The 24,170-nt window shown below is 44.2% G+C and overlaps 1 protein-coding gene across 1 annotated transcript in view; it reads left to right on the top strand.

The window, feature by feature from the left end:
• Positions 1-3,774: 3,774 nt before the first annotated feature.
• NIBAN1 (niban apoptosis regulator 1) overlaps positions 3,775-24,170 on the top strand; it is a gene marked incomplete at both ends in the record, with an annotated part of 57,758 nt that continues 37,362 nt past the window's right edge. The window contains one exon of the mRNA XM_080348928.1: positions 3,775-3,829. Within this exon, the coding sequence (XP_080205054.1) occupies positions 3,775-3,829 (55 nt within the window). The remainder of the gene's footprint in view (positions 3,830-24,170) is intronic.

The raw sequence follows: 24,170 nt of genomic DNA on the forward strand, positions 1-24,170 counted from the left end.
CAGATAATTATTATTTATTCCCGATGGTTTTTATATTTGCAGCTGTCTTTGTTGATAGCACCTTGTTATCGTGCTTACAGAAGCCAGTGGTCTGAAAATGGTGACTTTCCCTTGGAGAAATTTTATTAGGCAAGTTTTGGATAATTACTTTTCTTTCCCGATGGATTTCATACACATTTCACTTAAATGTTTCTGCTTGATAACAAACTGTTTCTGAGGCAACCAAGAGGTTGTGGGAGAGTACACACAGGGTGAACCCTGCGGTTCTCTCTAAAGCAAAGGGCTCAGTCAAGCGCTATTATGCAGCATGTCAAAGCAACTTGTTCCTTGGCATGTCTTATTTACAATTAGGCAAGTGTTGGCACACGGGAGAAGAAGCCAACAACGTGGCAAAGATTTTATCAGTCCCTCTGATGACAAACGTGCGGTTTATCAGCCCTGTGGTGGGGTTAAAGATGGCGTGTTTGACTACCAGCCGCTGGGAGTTTATTCTGACGCGGTGCCCATTTGCATTGAGAATGGATCTTGTCATGTCTATATCTGCGGCACATCGGGGTGACATCACGGTTCCCTCCGCAGGGAGATAATAAAGAAGTCATTGTGGAGACATCCTCCTTCTCCCCTCCTCCCAAAACAGAGTTGGAGACTGACACAAACCAAGGCAGTGTAGTGGCTTTTTGGGTACGAGAGCTCCCAGTACTTTCACTGGCTGCCTCCTGGGTCTGGACCATGAGTGAAGCTTGGGCGCTGGTGACACAAGAATCCACCTCTCCTCATGTCACACCATCCCAAGCGAAGTCACAGGGGCAGCAGAGACAGATCTGCGTCCCTTTGCTGGGGATGAGCTGCTTCTCCTGGTCCTGGTCGAGTTCACTTCATAGGACAGAAGAGCTCCATCGTGTTGCCCTTTAGAATATAATACAAAGCAGGTGTTTAGAGAAGGAACTTTTTTGGGAGAGTAAAGGAAAACAAACCCTTAAAGATTAGGATTTGATAGGAGGAAAAAGTGGGGAAATATTTGTTTTGCCTCTGGTGGTATTTTTGTTTTGATAGTATTATTTTATCTTTGATCGCTGCAGTGCGGATGAGTCACGTCAGACTAAAATCCAAAACAGCCAGTTTCTTATCTGAGAGAAGGGTGGTTTTGTTATTAAGCAGTATAGAAATAGGATCATTTATATCTGTTCCTGGCCTTGCTCACATTTCTCATGGTATCTTTTTAAGATGCTTAAGATACAAACTTTGCCATTAAAACACAGCATTTCCCTATCTTAAAAGGAAAATTATGGTCTTTAATTAGGTAGCATTTGTGAAATGCCTGGGGATCTTGGGGATCAGGTATTACCAAAGTATAAAATATTATAATTAAAAAACCTATTCGGTTCTTGTTTTGTTTTTACTCTAGCTGTAATTAGACAGGGAGGTTTCCCATTCAGTATGCACACTGACATCTGTTCTTGGGCAAAGAGCTTTTGGGATTTGGCATATTTTCTTCTGCTAAATGATGAGAGAGAATAGCAATCCAGTTTACGGCTCATGAATTTTCCACAGTTTATCTCTCCAGACTCCTGGAGCTGACTCGCGAGTTACATGTGATTGTATGTTATGAAAGGCTTCTCAAATACATCCGATAAAAGATATGCTACACTCAGCGGAGGCCAAATTCTTCTGAGTTAATGCCTTTAAATTGCACAGCAGTAAACAGTATTTCCTCATGGCTGTCTGCTCACACAGCTCAAAGATGTGCAGCAAGCAAACTGCAGCATCCGCCTTTCTGCAAGTGCAAAGCTCTCACACAGACCTCAACAACCAGGTATATCGATCGTAGAATCTGATTCACATTTGACCTCTACAAGTGCTGCTGATTTAGTATTATATTCTCAGCCAAGATGTCTATAGGCTTGTGAAACGCTGTTTTGGTGATGCTCTGGATGAATCCGGTCAAACAATTGCTCCGTTACACTTCAGTACAATTAGTGTGTGCCCAGAGAGTGTGAATTTATATTGTTGCTTTCAATTTATATAAGTTGCTTTCAATCAGCTTTCTTCAAGGAGGCGACAGAACACTGAACTTGATGTAACATACTCTCTTCAATATTTCACCTCTGATCAAGTTTAGTGTTCATTTAAATGTTTTAAGATTGAGCCCAAAATTTTTAATCACCATATGATCCACCGAGTGGCAAAATATTAAATGTCCTTAATGGACAATCTGTGTAAGTGAAACTTAGCGAAGTTCAAAACAATTTCACAGCAAGCTCAATCAAAAGTATTTAAGTCTAAAATACGTAACTTCCAGCTGCTGTCAATCTCCATCATGTTGGCACAACCCATATCCATTGCAACTCAGCTACTCCATACTAAACATACCAGGCACAATAATGTATGGCGAGCTGCCCATTCCTGCCCAACTGAATTACTGACTCAAAATGGGAGAAAATGCCTTAGGAAGTCACAAATGGTGTAAAGGTTCACTGAAATTATTATTCAGAGGCAAGAAAATTGGGATAGCTGTTCCGTACTATCTTGCACTGCTGTGCCAAGGATCTGCAAACTGATGCTTTTGCCCATTTTAGCAAGTTGGTTTGATCACTGGAAAATATTTGATGAAGTAGCATGCATTTTATTGCCTGCTTGTGTAGGTTTATTGTTCATCCTGGCATCACAGATCAATAGCATCCTATACAAGCCGCCAGGATTCCCAGTAAGAGGCTGACCAGAGTGGGAAGATACGGCCCCAAAGGTTGAGCCATATGAATCCTACGGTGTCTCAACATCCCTGGTAGACGAAGGTGCCCTATTTGAAGGATATTTTAAAATGACAGAACCATTTTGGTTGGAAGAGACCCTCAAGGTCATAGAGTCCAACCATAACCCACCCTGGGCACTGCCCCATGTCCTGAGAACTTCATGTCCGTCTGTCCAACCCTCCAGGGATGGTGACTCCAGCCCTGCCCTGGGCAGCCTGTTCCAATGCCCCACAGCCCTTTGGGGAAGAAATTGTTCCCAGATCCAACCCCAACCTCCCCTGGCGCAACTTGAGGCCGTTTCCTCTGCTCCTGGCGCTTGTTCCTGGGGAGCAGAGCCCGACCCCCCTGGCTCCAAGCTCCTTTCAGGCAGTTCAGAGATCAGAAGGTCTCCCCTCAGCTCCTGTTCTCCAGCTGAACCCCCCCGGTCCCTCAGCCGCTCCATCACACTTGTGCTCCAGCCCCTTGTAAAATGCTGAATATTTCAGGTGGACTTCACTCCCATTGCATGTACCACATGTACAATCAAGTAGGACACCTTCCTGTGTAACCTCATCTGGATGTTCCTGCTCCATGGGGGGATTGCACTGGATGAGCTTTCCAGGGCCCTTCAACCCCTGGCATTGTGTGACTGTGTGAAACATGGAAGGGTCTAAGTGTGTCTCCAAGAGGGTGTGGATTTTGAGACGAGGGCAGCAAGAGGAGCCAGCAGCGCTCTGCACGTTGATGAACCCCAGTTGTGCCCCAGGCGCACCCCTCAGAGGGCCGTGTCCCTCATCTCCTCCATCACCGCTGCTGGAGCCTCCTGCCACCTCCAGCTCCAAAACTTCGCAACCCCGTGGTTTCCAAGGGGTGGGGGAGAGAGGGAAAGGAGGCGTGGAGCGGGGCCAGAGGACCCCTCCTGCTGCCCGGGCCCTCCCGCCGCCGGGCCCGACCTCCTCTGGCGGCGGCGGGCGGGGGGCGGCGCCTGCGGGAGGAAGCGGCCGGGCCGGGCTGGGTGGCGGCGGCGGCAGCGCTCCCCGGCAGCATGGGCGGCTCAGCCTCCAGCCTCCTGGACGAGAGCAAGTGCACCTACATCCGAGGTACGGCAAGGCGGGGGGGACACCGAGCGGCCGGGCATCAAAGCCCCCGGGGGGCGAGGGCGGGAAACCCCGGAGCCGGGCTGGGCACCGGGCAGGGCTGCGCCGGCTGGAGAGGGACGGTGTCCGAGCGGCTTCGGGCAGGCGGCTTTTTAACGGTAATGCGTGATAAATTCCCGAGGAGTGGGTTATAACATGCCCAAGAGTAGACGGTAAAAACTTAAGAGTGTGGAGAGATGCGACGTGAAACTGTCTGTGTAAAAACTTGACGAGAGTGCGGAGAGATGCGATGTGAAACTGTGTGTAAAAAACTTAGGAAAAATGTGGAGATGCGACCCAAAACTGGCCGTGTGGCACTAAGGTCCCAATTCGCCAGCACCCAAAGCTTTGAAGGCACTGGATTTCACCAAAGTAGATCGGATTGAGACTGTGTGGGTTGATTTTTTTGCAGAGCCCATTGAAGGCAGTGGAAAAACTGCTAGGTGGATATTTAGGTAAACTTTGAACATGTGTAAGAGAAATTTTTTATCCCGTTGAAGTATTAGGAGAGAGAAACCAACAAAAAAATTACTTTAAATTTATGCATGTTACCATTAAACTGCTAAGGAAAAGAGCATAATCCTGTATTTGGGGAGGTATTTGTGTTCTTTGAGTAGCTGAAGATAAAACATCTTGGTCCTGCCTGTCTACCCACACTCTTTATCAGCAAGGTAGCAGGTATTTACAAATCAAATGTGAAGGCTGGAGATTTACAAGCAAAATAAAAGTTTGCATGTGAAAAGAAAGCCCCGTTCCGGTGTTTTACGTATGATGGATGTGAAGCCAGCGAGAGCCCTCGCTGCTGTGGACTTGGAGACCAGCCTGGGCACCCATGATTCAGCCCACGGGGCCACTCCTGGGTGGTGCCCACAGCCTTTCTTTCTGTTGCTTTGCGATTTTTTATGCTATTTTGTGGTGTAGAGGGAGTGCAAATGTTGAACCACTCCCCTCTTAAGACTTTTGGAAGCACAGTGGATCTTTCAAGACATTCCCATAGCGGGAAAGACATGCAAATATTAAACAGCTTTCACTCGAAAAGCAATCAGCAAAGCTGCGGGCGTCACGTGTGGAGATTTTTTGACAATGACCCCTCAGTATCATAATTTTCTGCCGTTAAAGGTGGTTTCAGGTCCCATCACAGCCACGAGGGCGCAATCCTCATAGATTTATGGTTTTCTTTACACTCATCCCTGTGCTGCAGCCAAAATTGCACTTGCAAAGTTCAGCATTTCAAGTTTTCTGCTCCCTGACTGAGCAGAAAACTGAGCAGTTGTGAGCACCTGAAGGGGCTCATGTCTAATTACTGAAGGTAAAAAAAGAAAAAGTGGCATATTCAGGAAGCTTATTAGTTTCTTCACAGCTGTGCAAGAGGAAATCATGCTGGTCTTTGCCCTGGACATCATCTAGAATTAGAATGGGGAACTCATGTCAGAGGGTTGGGAAATCCTTATCTGTTCAGACACGTGTGGAACTAGATGGGGTGTGAGTATGTGACGCTGCTGTCACTGCGAGGGAAGGTGCCTTTCCCTTGCCAAGAGCCGCGTGGCTCCGCAGACACATCTCTAGTTTGCCTGTCACTTCTTTGCAGAGGCAAGTAATAAAGTGAAATCATTGCGAAAAATCGGAGTAAAACACTGTGCTTATCCCAAGTCTGCCGTTCTTGCTTTGAAAACTAATTACTGAGGCACTTTATACGGAGGCTGCCAGTAAATTAGCACTTCCAAGAAAGAAAAGGAATCAGGTAGAGCATCTTAAATCAGAATATGAGTGTGGTCCAGCCAGCTCGCTAAACCTACTCCTCACGTGGAGGCTGAAGTCTGCAAGATTTAGACCTTGCTTATTTTACACGTCTTAGACTGACAGATTTCCAGAGCAAGTGCCGTGGTGAGCTCTTCTCGTCTGAGGAGGAAAAAGGCAGAATGGCCAATTCTGTAGATTAAGCAGCACGTTTTTTTGGCTGGCTTTGTAAAGGTTAGGTGGGTTTTACTGGGGGACTGGGAGTTTTGGTGTTTGGTTTTGTCTTTTTTTTCCTCCAAAGGTGATGCAGGGAGATCCTTAGTAAAAAGGGTAGGGAGATAATCAACTTTTTGTCGGTAGAACTGTGAATCTAAGTGCTTGAATGGGACAACACTGGTGAAGGCAGATGTGCGACAGAGGCTGAAGGATGCTGCAGCCAGCGACGTTCTCCAAACTTGGTGCATTTTGGGATGCTCACTCACTTTGCCCCAAATATCAGTAGCCTCAAGACAGGAAATCCTTCAAGTGCAAGATTGGTCTAGATCATCTCTAGTGCTCCCTCCCACCGGCATTTTGGTAAACACACCAATATTTGTGATTTATGCATCCTGGTTTTGGCACCGCCCTCAGCGTAGCTTGGCAGGTGGCTTGTGCATCCGTCCTTGCAGCAGAACCTCGCTGCGATTGACCACCAGCACCTTTTGAGTTGGGATGGCAGAAATAGAATTCTGCCACGCTAACTTCAACCTGTGGCAGAGAAAATTGTGGATATTTGGGTGGGACATCAGCTCTGCAGTGTGCTGGGCTGCTCCCGGCAGGGGGTGCCAGCCAAAATTGCGTGGGGCGGAGTTAAATACCACTGCGTGAAGCCGTTGCCCCTGTGTTGTAAAGCCTTGTGGTTTATTTAGGCAGCATTTAAGCTAAAACACAATATAACTAATGGAAGTGAGGGCTAAAGGGGTAGATGCAGTTTTCAGCAATAAACCGATACGGCGCTTTCATCGCCATCCCTATAAATCCACAGGCTTTCTTATTTCCAAAAGTCTGTTTGCTCGCGTTGCTTGAGGGATGAGAACAAAACAGGGACAAATATTATGCGATGTGTAAAATTATGTAAAAAATATATGTAAAAACGTAGGTGTAGGTGTCTGTATGAAGCACTGAGAATACAGCCCTCGGCACAGGGTGAATAAGTACAGGCCTCGTTGGACCAGTCGGAGAAATGAATTTCAGAGAAAATCCTGAACGTATCCAACACGGAACCACTGTTACTGGATGCAAAAGCTGGGATTTCCACCTCAGCACCTGTGCTTTTAAGGAAGAAGGGGTAGCATGGAACTAGCCAAACTGCAGATCCTTGAGAGCTCGATGTACTGGTACATGGGGCAACAACTTGGGCTGCACCTGAAAGTCAGAAAATATAATTATTGATGTGATAACATGTGTTTTCTCTAGAAAATAATGCCTAAGAAGAGAATGTACGATGCCAAGGTGTAATTTTTCAAGCGGTCTTCACTAGTCTGTTAGTGGTGCAATGCATGTGAGGCTGTGTTTGAAATGTATGGTTATTCCTCTAGGTTTTGTACTGAGCCCTTAGAAAACAAGGAAGGTCTTCTGGAGGAGAAAATCCTTCTTTGTAGGTTTTTGGTGGGGCTGCATGGGAATTATTCAGGGTGCCAGTGAAACAGATGGAGTTTAAAAAATGGCAGTAATAATTAGGAGACTGGGAACTGGTCATGTGAAAAGAGTTTATTAACGAAATTCATGCTTTTGGTTTGATGAGGCATGGGCTAAACTTGTGATGGGAGGTGTTTGTTATGTGATTTGTCTAATGATATCTAATGAGTGTTACACCCAACAGGGAGCAGTACGAGGTGGCAGTGGGGAGTTGTGGGCTCAAGGTGCAATCATGAAATTGGGGAAAAAGATGAAAGTGCTTGTTAAAACCACATAGTAGGATGCCCTGAGAGACTGTGCCGCAGGTTTCAAGATTCTTGATAGAAAGTTTTTGCTTTGGGTCTCTGGTATTAGGCAAGAAACAGTTGTGGAAGCAGATCTCACAGCGGGGAGAAGGGAGAAATGGCCCTGAGGCGCTCACTCATTTCCTATTTCTGCCATCCCAGCAGCAGGGGACCAAACTGTGCTGTTATGTATGGTCTGTTAGGACCACATTTTTTTAAATTGGGAGAGGTGGACAGATTTCAGGCACCCAACGCTGGTAATTTCAACAGGCCCATCTTCAAAAGAGTTTAGCATACAAAAAACTGCACTTCTCTGAAGGTTGTTTTATTGTTAAAGATGCTCAGCGTGCTTGACCACATCCAGTCGACCCATTGCTGTAAACCTCAGGCTGCCCAGAGGATGAGGCTTTGTAGTAATTTGCTTTTGATTTGTTTGTTTAAATGCAGTTTTTCCTTCTTCCTTCCCTTCTTTTCCATCTCTTTTCCTTACAGCAATGGTGCTGTCACCCTGTGGGTTTCCTCATTGTTCGGGGCTTTTTTCCAAGCAAACCTTCCAGCCATTCTTCTTTTCATTCGACAGTGAAAGCTATTACTTCACGTCTGTAAGAAATTTCTTCCTAGCCATTTGTTTTGCCTATGGATTTCAGTATGGTACTAATTAAGACAGGTTTTGGCGGGTTTTTTTTGCACTTTAGAGGTGTTCCTACAAAAAAAAGCAGAGAGACTCTTCCTATTCTGTCAAGTTTTAGAGACTGAAGAGAAGCCTGATTTACTCTTTACGTAAAAGACAAGGTAAGGAAATTGGTCGCTAGCTATACAGGGAACTGAACAAATATCATCAGTTGTATGGAGATAAGTCCCAGTGACTTGGAGGGAGATAAACCAGGCCTGATGCAGCTCTGGAGGGAAATTCTCACCAGCAGCCACAGCCATGAGCAGCGATGCTGGAGGGTGGAAGAATAACTTGGAATTAATTGTGGAAAAGTTGGCCTGTTTTGGACAGCCGCTCAGGCTGGATGTTGGATTTTCTGCTTGAAACCGTCGCGTAGCCCTTCTGGTTTTAATTTGGTGTACAGCTGCAAGTATAACTGGGTTTTGTAAAAAATCTGGCTACGCTTGGTGGTTTTTCTCTCAGCCTGTTACAAGCTACATCTCGCTGTGTTTTGGAAATCCTCTCTCTTTGTTTTCTGCAGGTGAGCGTGGCTGTAGAATCCGATAGAGCAGGAGCGCAGCGTCTCTCTGGACTTGCCAGCATCTGCTTCAGAGCTCTTAGAGGGCGCTTTTCATTTCCGCGTTCTGAGGTTTATGACAAAAGCTGATCTGATTTTTCCGCAATTCCCAAAATCTAAGGAAGGGGCAGAGTAATATTTTCTTTTACAAACACAACTGAATCCAGAGTTCATGATTGCGGGTTAGCACTTGACGAGTGCTATCTAGTCCAATCCAACTAGGCGTAAATACCCATGGAATGAAAAAATGAAATGAAGTGGGTAGGAACTACAAATTTCAATATGTATATGAGTTTCTATTCTTCATTATATTCACCTTGCTAAGTGTCCAAGTTCTTGAAGACCTTAAGAAATGAGATTTCAAAGAAAAATCCTATTGGCTTTACTTGCTTTCTGGGAAGTTCTAGTTCTCAGAGAGGTTGTTGCTGTTGGAGCCAGTGGCAGATTTTCACCCTGTAGTTTCAATAAATAGTGCCTGTCTGTGTCAGAAAGGATAGGCAGCTTCTCTGTGGCTCTTACATTCTTTAATTCAGGGGGCTGGGTGCTTTAGCTTTAGACTAAATTCAAGTAGAACGTGTCCAGGGACGTGATTGATGGGAAAGGTATTTGCCGCCCAACTGGAACAGAATTTATTGTACTTGGTAACTTCTGAATGTGAGCTCTGATCATCTCCAGCTCCCTTACACCAAAACAAAACATATTGCTTGCACAAAACCAGCCCTAATGATGATGTGCTACGTAATGCTTGCTACAGAGCCCAGGTTTGAAAACTGAATGGTGGGTTTTTTTCTGGGAAATAAGGGTTTTTATGGGTAGTATAAGTGAAAGGAAATCGCTGGGTGGTAGGGGAAGGTGTGTGGCTTTTAAAATCTTTTTCTGCTGGCTGTGTAGAAAACACAACGTACGATGTTGAATTAAGCAAGGGCATCAATGGAGGGAGCTTCGTCTCAACAGAAGAACGGAGAAATAAGCTCACGTTTGCCCCAAAACCTGTAATTGTAAGCGTGGATTCAGCTGCTCTTTTGTACTTGCTATTTTCCAAAAACCTTGAAGATTGGAGGTTCTTTAATTAGCACAGCTTGGTCACAAATTAGAAGACAGTCTTTGCATCTGATAAAAATGTTATTGATACTAAGGGCAGGAAAAAAAAGCTTGGAGATGATGAGAACAGCTTCGTTGTCAATGCCTTTGGGCAGCAGCAGCTGAAAAGCCGGTGTCTGGATCGGGAAGGACAATATTCGTAAGCAATGCGGTCCTGGCTACTTTTAAAGTACAGCAGCCTTTCCTCCTACAGCTTTTCCCTTTGCATATAGTAAACATAACTGTTCTCTTCACACTTAAAGAACAATTACAAGTGGCTTCCAGTTTTTGAACATGTGTGCAAGCATTTTAGTTGCTTTTGCAGTTAAAAGACAGTGACAAAACGAGGCCAACCCTCCCATAAAAGCAAGATTAAAGCTTGTGGAAATGCCTCAGACTTGTGTGAAGAAAGGCTTGGCCTGTTTGGCTTTTCTGAAAACTTTATCCTCTATTTTTTAATTAACGTTACATATTTTTTAAAAAGTTTGATGCTGATTCTATACTAATGCTTAACTTGATATGCATAACCAAAGGTTTCTGTGAATTAGTTTCTCCAGGTATTTAATTAAGTGCTAATCTTTGAAATCATAAGCCTTTAATCTCATGCTTCTGTGATAAGATGTTAGTTAATACCTGAACCACGAACAGTTGCTCGGACACTTTGGATAGTGTTAAAGCTTTAAGCCTACTTATTAGGCCATTGTAGCACTACTGAAGTTATTATTTAGTTATTGCATCTATTTTTTTAAAACAAGGTAGTTCTCTTAGCTACCAACATCAGGAAGTAGAAAACAAAAGTGAGTCAGACTCTTGGGTTCTTCTGGTTAGATGATTAAAAAGTTAAAAGCAATATAGTTATCAGAAGTATGTAGATTATTGGGCTAGATGATGTTTTGAGGTTCCTTCCAGTCCCTAACACTCTGTGATTCTGTGATTTTTGTACGGTTGAGATTCTTCTAGGAAATAAGCCTAATGAGGAATAGAGCAGGTGATTTATTTTTTCTAAATACATTTTCTGATCCAAAAATACTTATTAAAAATAACTTTTTGATGTTGTTTGTGGTGGTCTTGATTTGAAGCCTGTTCTTCTGCCTTACCCTGAGCAGCCTGGTCCCTGAGGAGTGTGCAGATGCTATGGAGGCTTGCATTGCGGATGATGCATTTGGTGCCAAATCAGCCGAGCGTCTGTCAGATAGTTTTCTGCTGCTTGTGTGGCGGGTCCGCTGCTTTTGGGATTCATGCAAAGTGAGCAAGTCAGCTGGTCCTTGGGTTGCTTTTTTTTCTACGTATTGTGGATTAAATGGTGAATGTGGTGCCTTCTTGTTATGGTGTCTGTCCAGGTGGCATCGCGTGTCAGTGCCCAGACTGTTTCTGGGCTCTCCACTGACAACACCAGCAAAAATGATAGTGGACTTGTAAGGAGATTGTTGGTAATCATAGAATCATTTTGTTTGGAAGAGACCCTCAAGATCCTGGAGTCCAACCATAACCCACCCTGGCACTGCCCCATGTCCTGAGAACCTCATCTCCGTCTGTCCAACCCTCCAGGGCTGGTGACTCCAGCACTGCCCTGGGCAGCCTGTTCAATGCCCAACAGCCCTTGGGGGAAGAAATTGTTCCCCACATCCAACCTCAACCTCTCCTGGTGCAACTTGAGGCCGTTTCCTCTGCTCCTGGCGCTTGTTCCTGGGGAGCAGAGCCCGACCCCCCCTGGCTCCAAGCTCCTTTCAGGCAGTTCAGAGATCAGAAGGTCTCCCCTCAGCCTCCTAATGGTGTAAGACAGTTCACAGCTCCCCAAAAATGCCACTGTTTTTTCCAGGTTCATTCCATATTGTGCTTCGCAGGGTGATGCACGTTTGGACTGCGGCTCTCACTCATTGCAACAGGCAACTTGCAGAAAAGCTCGTCTACGCCTGAATTGCACATAAGTTCTTGTGCGAGGGACGTGCTGGTCCTCACAAAGAGGTTGGTGGTATTACACAAACAACGTAAGGCGATCCTTGTTTGTGGTTGTTTACTGTTTAAGCAGGCAGAGCACACAAAGGCAGAGCCAAATGTCTAGAAAGTGGGGCCGGGGAGTGCCAGGACCAGGAGGAGCCGCTTGTGTCCGTCCCCAGAGCACGGCCAGGCCTCTGCCGCCGTCCCAACCCCGCTGGGTTAACACCTGGGGTACGTGCTGGGGACCAGCTCCTCGTCGCTAAATACTTGCCCAGCCAACCTTAGGAAAAAAATGCCTACAGCTTCTTTCTATTATAAAAACATCTGGGGTTTCCCACAAAGGTTTATGTTCCCCAGGTCAAGGTAGCTGCAGATTTTGCTGAGTTCACAAACCAGCTCTGTCTGCACATACAATTTCTAAAAAGCCCCCTGCTTGTTGCCTGTGGTGGATCACTTGCTGGAGTAATGTCTTCCTGGATTTACTACTGGTTTTTAGTTGGGATCCCAGCTTAAAAAAATTGCCCTTGTGCACTGCATCTGCATCTGCAGCCTGGCAAGGAGCTTTTCCTTTTTTCAGAGACGTACGGGCATCGTTGCTTCAAATTTACAAAAGATGCCACCACCCTCCTGGAACTCAGCATCAAGCTCACTCACCTTTTTAGCTCGTGCTCTTCTTCAGCCCAGCTCATCTCTTACCTTAAGAAGCGATTTTTAAAGCTTTACGTGGTATTTTTGTCCTCTGCATGAAACCACGGTTGCTATTTGTGCTGCTATTCTCTGCTGAGCTTGGTCGCTGCGTTTGTGACCCGATTCCTGAAGCAGCATTGGGGATGTTAAGTATCTCAAATGAACGTTGTCTTAAGACCAGCCTGCTTTTATCGAATGTGATACAGAGGATCCTTGCATACTTTCACTCGATATTCCACATATTGTAGCGGTCGCACAGAAGGAAAAACAAGCTTTCATCGTCCCCAGGCAAAGATTTAATGGCAGAGTCTGTGCAAAAGGAAAAAAAAAAAGCCTTATTTGCTCTTGGGATATTCTGTAAGTAATATCATTGTCTGCAATTTAGTCTGCCAGACACTTTCCACTGTTTTCAGTTGCAAATGAGGCTTTCCCAGTCTTCAGCTGCTCAGACCGAAGTTTCCATGCTGCGTGCCTGCCTCAGATTGCATTTTTGAGAAAACTGCGGCTAAAATGGATGAGTTGGTTTGTTGGTTTTTTTTTGTGAGAATTAATCTAAAGAAAACGTGTTTTTCCTTTCTCTGGATGTTCTGTTGAACAGCTCAGGTATATCCTGCAAGAGGAGGGAAGGGGCTGGGGGATGTGGAGCTGGAATAAGGGAAACCCGAGGTGAGTGGGGGGGGTTTCTAACCACTGCTGGGACTTTCCTGCTGAACTAAACCCTGTTGTTGCCACGTTTGCCCTCTGTGCAGTGTAGCAAATAACTGCGAAACCCACAGCTACCAGCAGCTCTTCACCCCTGGAGATGAAGGCGATGCCACAAAGCCAACACAACTTCCAACCATAAGCTTTGAGCTGAAAAGGTCCAGGGGTCTGAAGCCCTGAGCTCACCGCTGATGCTCGAGGGAGACCAGGATGCAAAGGCAAATTCTGGTGTATTTTTCTGTTGGCTTCATTCGGTAGGAAACCCCAGATTTGTTGTTTGGGTTTGGTTTTTTGTTGGTTTTTTTTTCCCTTTTGAGATTTCCTGTACACCTGCCAAGCTACAAAGCGCAGTGCAGACATCAATCAGCTGATCTTCCTGCTGAGATGCTGTGCTACGTGGTGGTGTTTTATTTCATATATGAGGAGCTATGGCTATGAATCTGGGGCTTGACAAACATAGTGCTCAATTTTTCAGGGAATCAGCCCTTTTAATGCTCTCCCCAGATTTCCAGCTGGGCTCTGTTGTGACCGCGGGTGCTCAGCACTTCTGCAAATCGGAAAAAGGAGATGGCAGGAGCCACCTGGGAGCTTCTACTGTATGTGACATATGTTTTACCCATACTGTAGCAGGCACAGAAACAGGATCTAGTTCTTCAATGTGGCATTTACCTACCTTAAATATAAATCAAGTCCCTGCTGTTTCCAGCTCACCACACCACTAACTTTCAGAGCTCCACAATAAATGGGGCACGTACCGTACTTAGGAGATGGAACTTTTCAATGTGATTTTAAAGAAAAGGGATTATCTGAATTAAAGATATAGAGGAGACGTAAGTTCTTGTTTTCCATGTGCTTTTAAAATGTAGTCATAGTTGTTTAGTTCTTTGTTAGTGTTTTTACCAAGCTTGATAATTTGCAGTGGGCTTTCCAGCTATGGCCAGGAAACAGGGAATCGGCTGGAATTTCCTTTACCCCTCTGGTGGCCCACAGAGAAGACCCTCATTGAAGTCCGACCTACATCTGTAAGGTGTTTGAAGCCCATGCCAAAGTCTCAATTCAGCCATCACAATGCATTCAATAGAAGAAACTGATCTCTAGGATGTTCAAAAACTTTTTGAACTGTAGAAACAAATCATGTGCTAAGTAGAAAATGATGTTAATAACGCTTTCATCAGCCTTTTATCAAAAACAGGCCCAAGCAAGGGGAAAGAATGTCAGCGTCCATGTGGACTGACGCAGGATTTGAGCCCCTCTCTCTTTGGACATCAAAATCAAGGCAACTGGAAAACTTGAATCCTAATTTAACCGTACTTCTAGATGTGTGATACTTCACCAGTCTGCTATATTGGCCATGCTGCATTTTTTGGGCCCAGTGTTAGGGTTCATCTCCTGTTTCTCTCATTCCTTTTGAGATATTTTAATTAAGTGGTGGGTGCTTTGCTTAGGGAATGGCTGCAGTGTCCTTGCTTGGTGTCACGGTACGTGATTGCTGTGCCACCGGAGGGACCGTGGGTGTTTTGTTAGCACAGCAGTTCCTTACGAATTCGATTGTCCTTGTTACAGGGTTCCCTCAGAAGCTGTAGAATGAAGGTCCCTGTATTGTTATATGTATTTCACTGTTCTTCACCAGAGCTTCAATCCCTTCCTCCTGCTCTTGCGTTTCAACTGTTTTTTAGCTGAGAGCAGGAGGGCCCAGCAGGAAGCAGCTTTCAAAAATGTCCCACCCGAAATCTGTGATAAAAGACGCTTCTGTCGAAGACTTTGGAGATGGAGCATTTGGGGCTTGATGTGTTTGTGATGATTCCTTGTGAGCTGTGGCCAAGTAGTGGCGATAAATCCTAAACTGAAGCAGCACTGGGATTTGTTGTAGGAAGAAGTTGTGTCTGAAGTGAAGAAGGATGGCCCCATCTGAAGTTATCACCGACTTCCCTGCTGATGCGTGGAAAAAACACAGAGCTGCTCAGCACGTCACACCAGAATGGGGATGTCTCAAACCGATACCACACTGCGATACTAGGGAGTTACCAACATAAACAGACACACAAACCCAATGAGCATCAAGTACTATGTGGTCATTTTGAGCAAGAGCTTGTGGTTGGTTAGTTACTCATCTTGCTACGTGGTTTTTCCTTCGCGTGCCTTAAATATTTAGGCAGCAGGAAGTGTGGTCAACTGCCGAGTCGCTGTGCTCTCCCCGTCACGCTTGGCGCTGGCAGGTGTTATTTTTGTGCCTGGGTTTTTATTATTATTGTCTGCAAAAGAGCAATTTTTTAAAAAGAAAATCCAGCCGCTTTGATAGCAGAGGCGTCTAGAGTTCTGCTCTTGGGACGCTGAACCAAAAATGAATCTAAAGCCGAATTTGAGGACGCTGTACAGAATGTCAGGTTGAGTTTCTGTGAGCGTAATGTATAGATGTGTAGGCTGAATCGATGCCAGAGACGTGAGCGTGCGCAGCCTGGGGAGGATGGGAAAGCCGTGTGGCAGATGGGGCCCGTCTCTCTGTTTGTAGCTTTAGCTCCTTTTGGATGGTGGGAATGGAGACATCTGTAAAAACTAATAAGTCCCCTTTCCTTCCAGAATCAGGCTATGAGTTTTCCAGCTGTTGGCTAATACAGGTTTTCCTGTCGAAATAGCTTTTGTCTGATGTAAGTCTAAAACAATATGTTTGTGGTAACTGCAAATATTTCTTTGTCAATTCTGTCCCCTGTTAGTTTTAGTCGTAAATCCAAGTATTTCTATTCATTGTTGCTTCTCGCAGCAGCTGTTTGATTTTTAAAACCTTACGAAGTCTTCCAAGAAAGTGCACGCTGCTGATAAAATGCAGCATTGCTTATATTCTGTATTTTCCTGTATTGTGTGGCTAATTTTCTTTTATCTTCATAGTGGATTCTCAGGATTACAGAACACACTCTTGCTTTCCTTCAGAAGTCCTGTCGTCTCGATTAATGCAAAGACAAGCCCAAAACATTGATTCATGTGGCTCTTGGTTATACGGTTATACAATAATACGGACTGTGCCACGTATTTGTCAGCTGACATCATTCTATATACATAAAACATGCCTTGGGATCTTTTTTTAGATCTGGAAAGTTTAAAGATTAGCTAATTAGGCATCTCTCTGATGTGTAATTATTCCAGCCTGAATAATATGTTAAGCAGAAGAAATGCCTTTTATATACAGTAGACATGCAAAGGAGAGTGTATGTTTAAAAAATGAGTTTTCCAGCGCAGTTTTGCAAAAAAGGTAGTTCTAATGCATTTGAAAGACTTATTTTTTTATTTAAATAACTTGAAAGAAAAAGCGTTTGCTGGCCAGTAGAACAGTTCTCCTTTTGTTTCTTATGTGTTTCTCTAGGTACTATAATTCTATGTTTTCTTTTGATTTTGAGAGGCAGCATTTTACAAATTGGAGAAACCCTAGGAAATGAAGAGTTTATAAAGCGTGTTAGGATATCTGCTCAATCTCGAAGCCAGGGCTGCGTTATCTCCTCCAACTTGCTTTGCGTTGCTCTGTACTAGTCGTTCTTGAATGAGATAAGATCTGACGCTTCCATTTTTTTCCCACAGAAGGCTCTTCTGAAGCACATTAAGCAGATATTTTCCATACATCCAAGCAAAAATTGTAATGTTAAGGACTTCAGCTGGTGTTTAGACTTTCAGTGTGGCTTCAGAGACTCGTGGTTGGTACCCAGCAGTCCTGGAAACACGAGAAGATGCCTCACAACGGTGGCAGCAAAACCCATTGTATAAAAATGCCTTTTAATCTTCAACCCTGTATACTGTCCTCTTAGTTTCGGAGCTACTTCTAAAAGTGAAGTAATTGCAACACAAAGATCTGACCTTGTTACTGATTGAAAAGAGAGCATAATCTCCTAGAATATATATTTTTTGTGGCCATTAGCTGTGGCACATGTTCTCAGGGGGGCAAGCATGCAAGCAAAATTGGAAACCAGTATGTTGAACCCGAGGCCCATGTTTTGTTGTCCTGACCTCTGGATTTCTGAGACATGCAAAGAAAAAGTCCTGGCTCAATTTAAACCCAAACTTTTGGAGCCAGACGGTTCAACCCAACTGGCTCGTTTTTGAAGGTTTGGTGCGTCTTTGCTATTCAAGCTCGGTGCAAAGCGGAGGCCATAAGATGCGCTTTTTCAACGCTGTTTCTCCTTGTCTCCCTGATTTTGCATTGGAAATGATAAAGAATCCACGAATCATATTGGCGGTTTTTGCGAATACAATTTTCCAAAATTCCTGGCCTGTTCTAATTCTATTATCCTTTTCACTGAGCTGCTTTGCAGTTAACGAAGAGCCCTCCTGTTTGGATGAAGCTGCTGGTTTTATGCAAAGCTTATGGTGAAAATGTTGGTGAAATAATTGCTCAGCGATGCTTCAAAGGGTAAATAGCAAAGAATTTATGTCCCAGGGTACAAAGACTTTTTGCTACTGCATGAGTAGCCTGAGTAGCATCTCATCGGAAGAGATGGTTGCACTGTGCAGTAGAGGTCTCTAGGAATAATGTAAGGGATAGAAAAGTCTCTCCAAGGAGATTCATGTTGCTGATGAAAGAGCTCTTGAGGGTGTTTTGAAACCACACCAAATGCTGTTAGGTGGGGAAATATTTCATAGAAATTCAGTGCTCATCCTGCACTTCATCAGGTTGGTGAATCCTGTTGGCCCAGATGAAGATAGAAAATGGATTTATGCAGCTTTCCCTGCATTTGTGTCTCAGAAACACCCAGGCTGACTTGAAGCCACCATCGAAGAATGCAAACAGGGCTTGAAATTCAGTTGGAGTCTGTAAATGCAGGCAGCCTGTGGAGGAGTTGGGATTTGGCTGCGATTCAGGATGAGCATTACTCTGTTAGAGACACTTTGTGAATACTGGATGCTCACATGGCAAATTTTTGCAGAGCAGACCTGCCGAGGCTGAAGCAAAACCGGAACCGTTTCACAGTCTTTCCTTTATCTTCTGCAATCACTTAACCGAGGAGTTTGGGGAAAGACACAAAGGAAAACACGTTGTATAATTCCAAAGCAACACCGCATAATCGTAGTTGTTTGTTGTTCTCCAAAATCTGCTCTTTCTTATGAAGACCTGCGCTAATGTACACACTTGGTGACACTTTTGCTTGAGCATCCTTCTCCAGACTTGTGAGTCTGTAAATGAGATTGCTGCTTGGCTGCTTCCCCACTGAAGTGAATTGTAACAGCGTGCTTCACGTGCAGTCTGTCTAAAATAGCATTACTAACACTTACATCTGCATTCAGAAAATGAAAATGTAATCTGATATACATAAATTTGCCAGACAAAACGCTCATCACAGGAAGTTATTTTCTTTTATTCTTATCAGCTCTTGCGTCTTGCGTTCCTAGGGCTGTTTGTTTTTTCTCGGTCCCCAAAATAAAACATTTTACAGAACGCAGCAAGATGAAGAATTGAAGTTTTGAAATGGACAAGCAAAAGAGAGGACCATGTTCTTCTCCAAAAAGAGAGGAAGTATCAGCATCTGCGTTGATTGGAGCTCAGACTGGACTGATGGACAAAACGTTATGGAGACCTATGATGGAAGAACGAGACTTATAAAAACAGAGCTATGTGATTGATTGTACGAAGGCAAGAGCGCTAAAAGCAGATGGTTAAATGCACTGATTGAGGTATTGCCACCAAAGATTGTGACAGACAAAGAAACCAAGCCTCTGATGTGTTCCACTTACACGTGACCACAAGTCGTGGCGTATGGGCAAGTACTTTTGGCTTGTCCGTACACAGAGGTGCTGTGACCCAGCAGGAGAGCTCCCACCAAACCATTTCCAAATAAATTATCAAGAACAAATTTCCTCTTCTTAACAATAACCTGCCTGTCTGTTTTGCTGAGCCCAGAAGCTCACACGGTCCAACTATACAAACACGGCGCTGGAAGAAGGTGGTTTTGATTTGGTTTTTTCCTTTCAAGTTGCGTTGTGTTGTCACAAGCTTTTCTGAACGTGAAAGATAAATGGAGAGGAAATGAGGCAACTTATATATATTTTTTTTTTTCAAAAAGGAAGGAGCATTAAAACATTGAAGCGGAAGAACTGAGTGGCCGAGGAGACTCAAACACACATTTAGTGAGAGAGACAATAGCCGACTGGCGCTTCTTCCCGGGAAGCCTTCTGAGAAATGGAAAAAACAAACACCAGCGCTAACCCTATTGTCTTCTCGGTGGTGCTTTCATGAGCGCTTGAGGAGCTGAAACTCATCCAGGCGGAAGAAGAATGATGTACAACACTTGGCCGACTGTCAAGTGGCTGGTCTGTAAGCTCTTGGAGCTCCATTCCACTGTGTTTAAGTGGCTTTAGTGAAACCGGCTCCATGGAGGACACAAGACGCCTTGGGGACTCCACCTGCGGAGAGTAATTAGACCTTAAACCCCAGCATTTTGCACATGAGTGACTATGAGATAAAGGTCTTGCTTTGTATGTGTCCTCTGCTACATTCACATCAAATTATTTCTAAACATAGTTCTTTTTCTTTCTTTCTTTTTCCTTAAATTCCCCTGACCCATGTCCTTGTGACCAGGGAGTATTTCTTCTGCTGCTGCTCATCTGGATCGCTGGCACTGGCTGGTTGTAGGAAGAGCAGACCTGCTGAATGCAAAGGCAACGCTTCATCTTTGATACTGCTCCAATTGAAGGAAATTGGGAGTTCTTTTGCTTTTACTTCATCTCTTTTCAGGGTAAAATTTATGGAATTAATTCCAAATTTGCTAGCAGAAGGTATATTTTTATTAGTCAGGTCCCAGCTTTAATTCAGGAAGGCATAAACTCTGCCAAGTAAGGAATGATGAATTAAAGCCTTCTAGCTTTGCCAAAAAAAAAGTTTGGGTCACTTTTTTCCTTCTTTAACAGTGCATTGGAAATACTGGTATCTTAGTTATGGCCTTGCTCAAATTTGAGTGGGAGAAAAGAAGGAAAAGGAGGCCACTGGCAGGTCTCCCATGTTGGGAAGCCCCAGACAGCCATCTCCTGTTTGCTTCTTCTCCTGTGCTTTCTTTTCACGTCCTTTTTTCCTCATTTTCTCTGCTTCTGCCCATGGGTTGTCTCTAGGTTAAATTTAGCAGGGGCTTTTGGAGCGGTTGCGTTGGTTTCGTGAGGGAAGGGAAGACCCGTTTCACAACTGGAAGAGAGCAAGAGACCACATCCTATCCCAAACCAGGACGCTGGGGCAGTAGCAGCCACTATAGTAGAGTCTGAGTAAAGTGTGAGTGAGAAAATCAGACCTACTTATTCATACTAGGGTTTTGGAGGGTGAGAGGAGACTTGGTTGAAGTCTCTATTTTCAGCTGAGCATCGGTGAGTCTTGCTCCCCTTGTATCAAACCAGACAGGGTAAGAAGTGTTTATGGTGTTTCTTGTATTATCAAGCCTTTCTGTTGCATTGCACAGCTTTAGTTTCCCTTCCCCATCTGTATATTCGTGGAAAACCAGCCTGTTTTACACGAGGTTTGGTGAGCAGATTCGTGTAATAATTATACGCTTTTTATTCTAGGCTCTTAACTTTAATTGATGCTTTTTTGCAGCTTGCACCTTCCTCCCCACAGGATGAGGTGCGAACGCTTCCTCCTGTCTCTTCTGCAGAATTAAAAATTCAGTGAATGATGTGGTTTATCATCATCCACAGAGAAGCAGAAAAGTGTTCGTTTGTAAAAGACGAGACTTTTATTTGCTTGACTATAGACCTTTTAATGCTTGGAAGTATTTCTTGCAAAGCGTCAATGCAATGATTTTTTCAAGTCCGTTTATTTCTAAAGATCTAGCAAACATGTTTAAGGATATTATCTAATTTTTCTGAACATGAGAACAGACTATCAGCAGGGAGAATTTGTGTAGTTTGGCTTAGCTAAGGCATAGAAAGGTTAACCACACATTAGGAAAAATCATTTAGAACTAAGAAACATTCATCTAGCGCTTCATTTTCCCAGCTTAAAACCACTACTCCGCACCGGCTGCTGTTCTGGGTGCTGCTGGGTGCACATATGGATGGATGATATCATGGAAATATTTCTTCAGCGTGTTTAATACATGTGCAAAAACCAGCTTGCACAAAGTCATAGTGAATAATTGTGGTTTAACCAGGGCAAACACAGGCTGGCCAATACAATCCCGGTGGCATCATGATCCCGTTGTGTGGCCACGCTTTGAAACAATAAAATAGGTGATACATGATGGGGATTGTGAAATGACGCTTCACTCCAATTTCTAGGTTTTATAAGATGAGTCCTCCCATCCTCTTCCTAATCATGTTTTGCAGGGACAACCATTAAAGTTCCTTGCATTCATCTTGCAGTATTATAGCATGAAATTAATGAGAACCTGAAGCAAATGACTAAAAATGCACTACAAATGAAATATTTTCCCATTTTTGTTTTCCAAGTGAGAGATGGGATAAAAAAATTCCTTGGGATGTGAACTGCATTTTACATATTCCTCTTCCTGTAATATAAAGTTTCATTAGAAGCTTAATTATATATGTATATTAGTTTGTTTGTCCTTTTTAAAAAGGGAAAAAAGAGCATTCAATTGATTTTTGCTTTTCACAAAGAGTTGTGTGTTTGTCCATATGAAGACCTGTGTTGTTGACTACATCTGATAGGGATAAATAGTTCTGTCTCCTTTGCTGTGTGAAATGCACATCTGTTATTTTACCCCAAGCTTCAGCAAGTTCGCAGCACATACATCACTGTGGTTTTGACTTGAAAGAACGAGCTGGGATGCTGTAGCGGAGACTGAATTTTAAAAATACACCTTTACTAAGAAAGCAACGTGTCAAAAGACCACAAGGGGAGGTGGCCTGAGAGACTGCAAGAGCATCCAGACACCCTTCCACCGCACAGCACCAGGGCAAGGCATATGGGAGCCAAGAGAGAATCAGACATCTTACACTTTGGTGAGAAAAACTGCAAGTGCCCGATGGTACCTTTACTGTCCTTTTGTTACCCACACGTAGCCCTTTTCCATTTTGTGGGGTTTGTGTGTTTGTTGAAGAGAAATGGAATAAAATGGGTTGACTTACTGGTGGTGAAACAAGTTATAACCTAAGGGGAATAAAGGGAACTTTAACCTAAGGTAAGCTCAGCGTAAATAAGGCCTCACGTGGAAGGACATGTGTACTCGTACCAATGTCCAGTGTCATAAACACCTTTGAGTAATTTTGTATTCCTATAGACCTGTCTAATATGCCATAATTTTGGCAAAAGAATTAAGAAAAAAAAGTGAGTAAAAATAGATTACGTGAGCACGCTCCAAGCGTTGCACAAAATTAATCTTGTGCAGGGATGTGTGTCTGTATAAATATCCACATATTCAAAAAGAGCTTCAGTTAGTGTTTTGTGAAGATGGTTATTTCTGTTACCTGTATCTCCGATGTGAGAATGGTTTTCATTATTTTACCTTGCGGATGGTTGGGCAGTGAAATAACTGACTGCAGTGCCACAGGGAGGGAGGAGAGGACACATCATCCTGATGTAAAGGCTGATGCGGCATTAGCTTACATTTTTGGAAAGGTGTTTAAATGTTCCCAAGGAAATATTCTTGTATAACCTCCTGTGATGTGTAAAGCGATGCTGAGATCCGGGCTGCAGAAAGCTGCTCAAGACACTCTTGGTGTCTGTTTCGCCATTAGTGGCTCATGGACTTGAAAAAAAGCCTCAAAACCCTTGACCTTCACCAAATTAACATAACAGAGAGCAGAGTTTAGCTTCTTGTGGCCCTCAAGAACTAGATTGGCTTCATTTGTTTTCTTAAATCCCTGGTTCTTCTGGTGTGGTGAAGTAAGCTTATAAATAAAGGATTGTCAGACCTTATTCCTGTTGAATTTGACTGTGAATATTTGTTTCTAGCCAGAGCATTGCTGCTTCTAACCCCATTACCAATAAAGGATATATTTCAGCAGCCTTAATGGTAAGGTTATCTGACACGGTGTTAATCAAACCCCTGGCTCGTGCTGCGCTTGCTTCTGCTTGACTAACCACAAGCTTTGGCCTTTATGTAATTTGTGATTATTAGGATTTATTTTTTTTTTTAATCTGACACAAGTGCAAAGGCAACTTGTGAAATCTCATTTCTCCTCTAAATAACCATTCGGCAACAGGAGCGTTGCGGAGCTGGTGGCCCCACTGTTCCACACCAGAGAGCCTCATCTCACCAGCTGCAGCTCAGGCATTTGGAGGTTAGAATTCAGATCCTTCCTATTGCTTTCCCCAATCCCTGCCCCAGCCCTAGTGCTTGGATATTAGGTAACGTTTCCTCCCAGAAAGGGTTATTAAACATTGGAACAGGCTGCCCAGGGCAGCGGTGGAGTCACCATCCCTGGAGGGTTGAACAGACGGAGATGAAGTTGTAATGGACATGGGGCAGTGCCAGGGGTGGGTCATGGTTGGACTCCATGATCTTGAGGGTCATTCCAACCAAAATGATTCTGGGATTTGTTCTATGATCGGATGGTTTCCTGAGTTTCATGGCCTCTCCTTTCTGCAGTGCTAGCGGAGCTGCTTGTGCAGGACTCGTCTCTGGCCGGAGAGGTTGTCCATCCGTTTCTCCCAGCATGAGAGATGGCAAGTCACAAAATCCCATGTTGGACGGGACCTCAAGGATCATCTGGTCCAACCTTTCTTGGTAAAGCCTAGTCTAGACAAGCTGGCCCAGCCTCCTGTCCCGATGAATCTTGAAGTGTCCAGTGTTGGGGAACCCACCACTTCCCTGGGAAGATGCTTCCAACAACTGATTGTTCTCACTGGGAAAAAATTCCCTGTGTCCAATCAGAATCTCCCCAGGAGTAACTTGTACCCATCTCCCCTTGTCTTTTCCTTGCAACGAGGGCATCTCCATCTGCTTTCCTAAGAAGGTTTTTCTTGATCCCGGTCTGGGAGGGAAGGGGAAAGGAATCCTGGAATGAGTCTCTGGGTCTGACCCAAGAGACGCGCTGTGTTTAAGCAGG

The sequence above is a fragment of the Nesoenas mayeri genome, assembly GCF_963082525.1.
Source record: "Nesoenas mayeri genome assembly, chromosome: 8".
NCBI classification, from domain to species: domain Eukaryota; kingdom Metazoa; phylum Chordata; class Aves; order Columbiformes; family Columbidae; genus Nesoenas; species Nesoenas mayeri.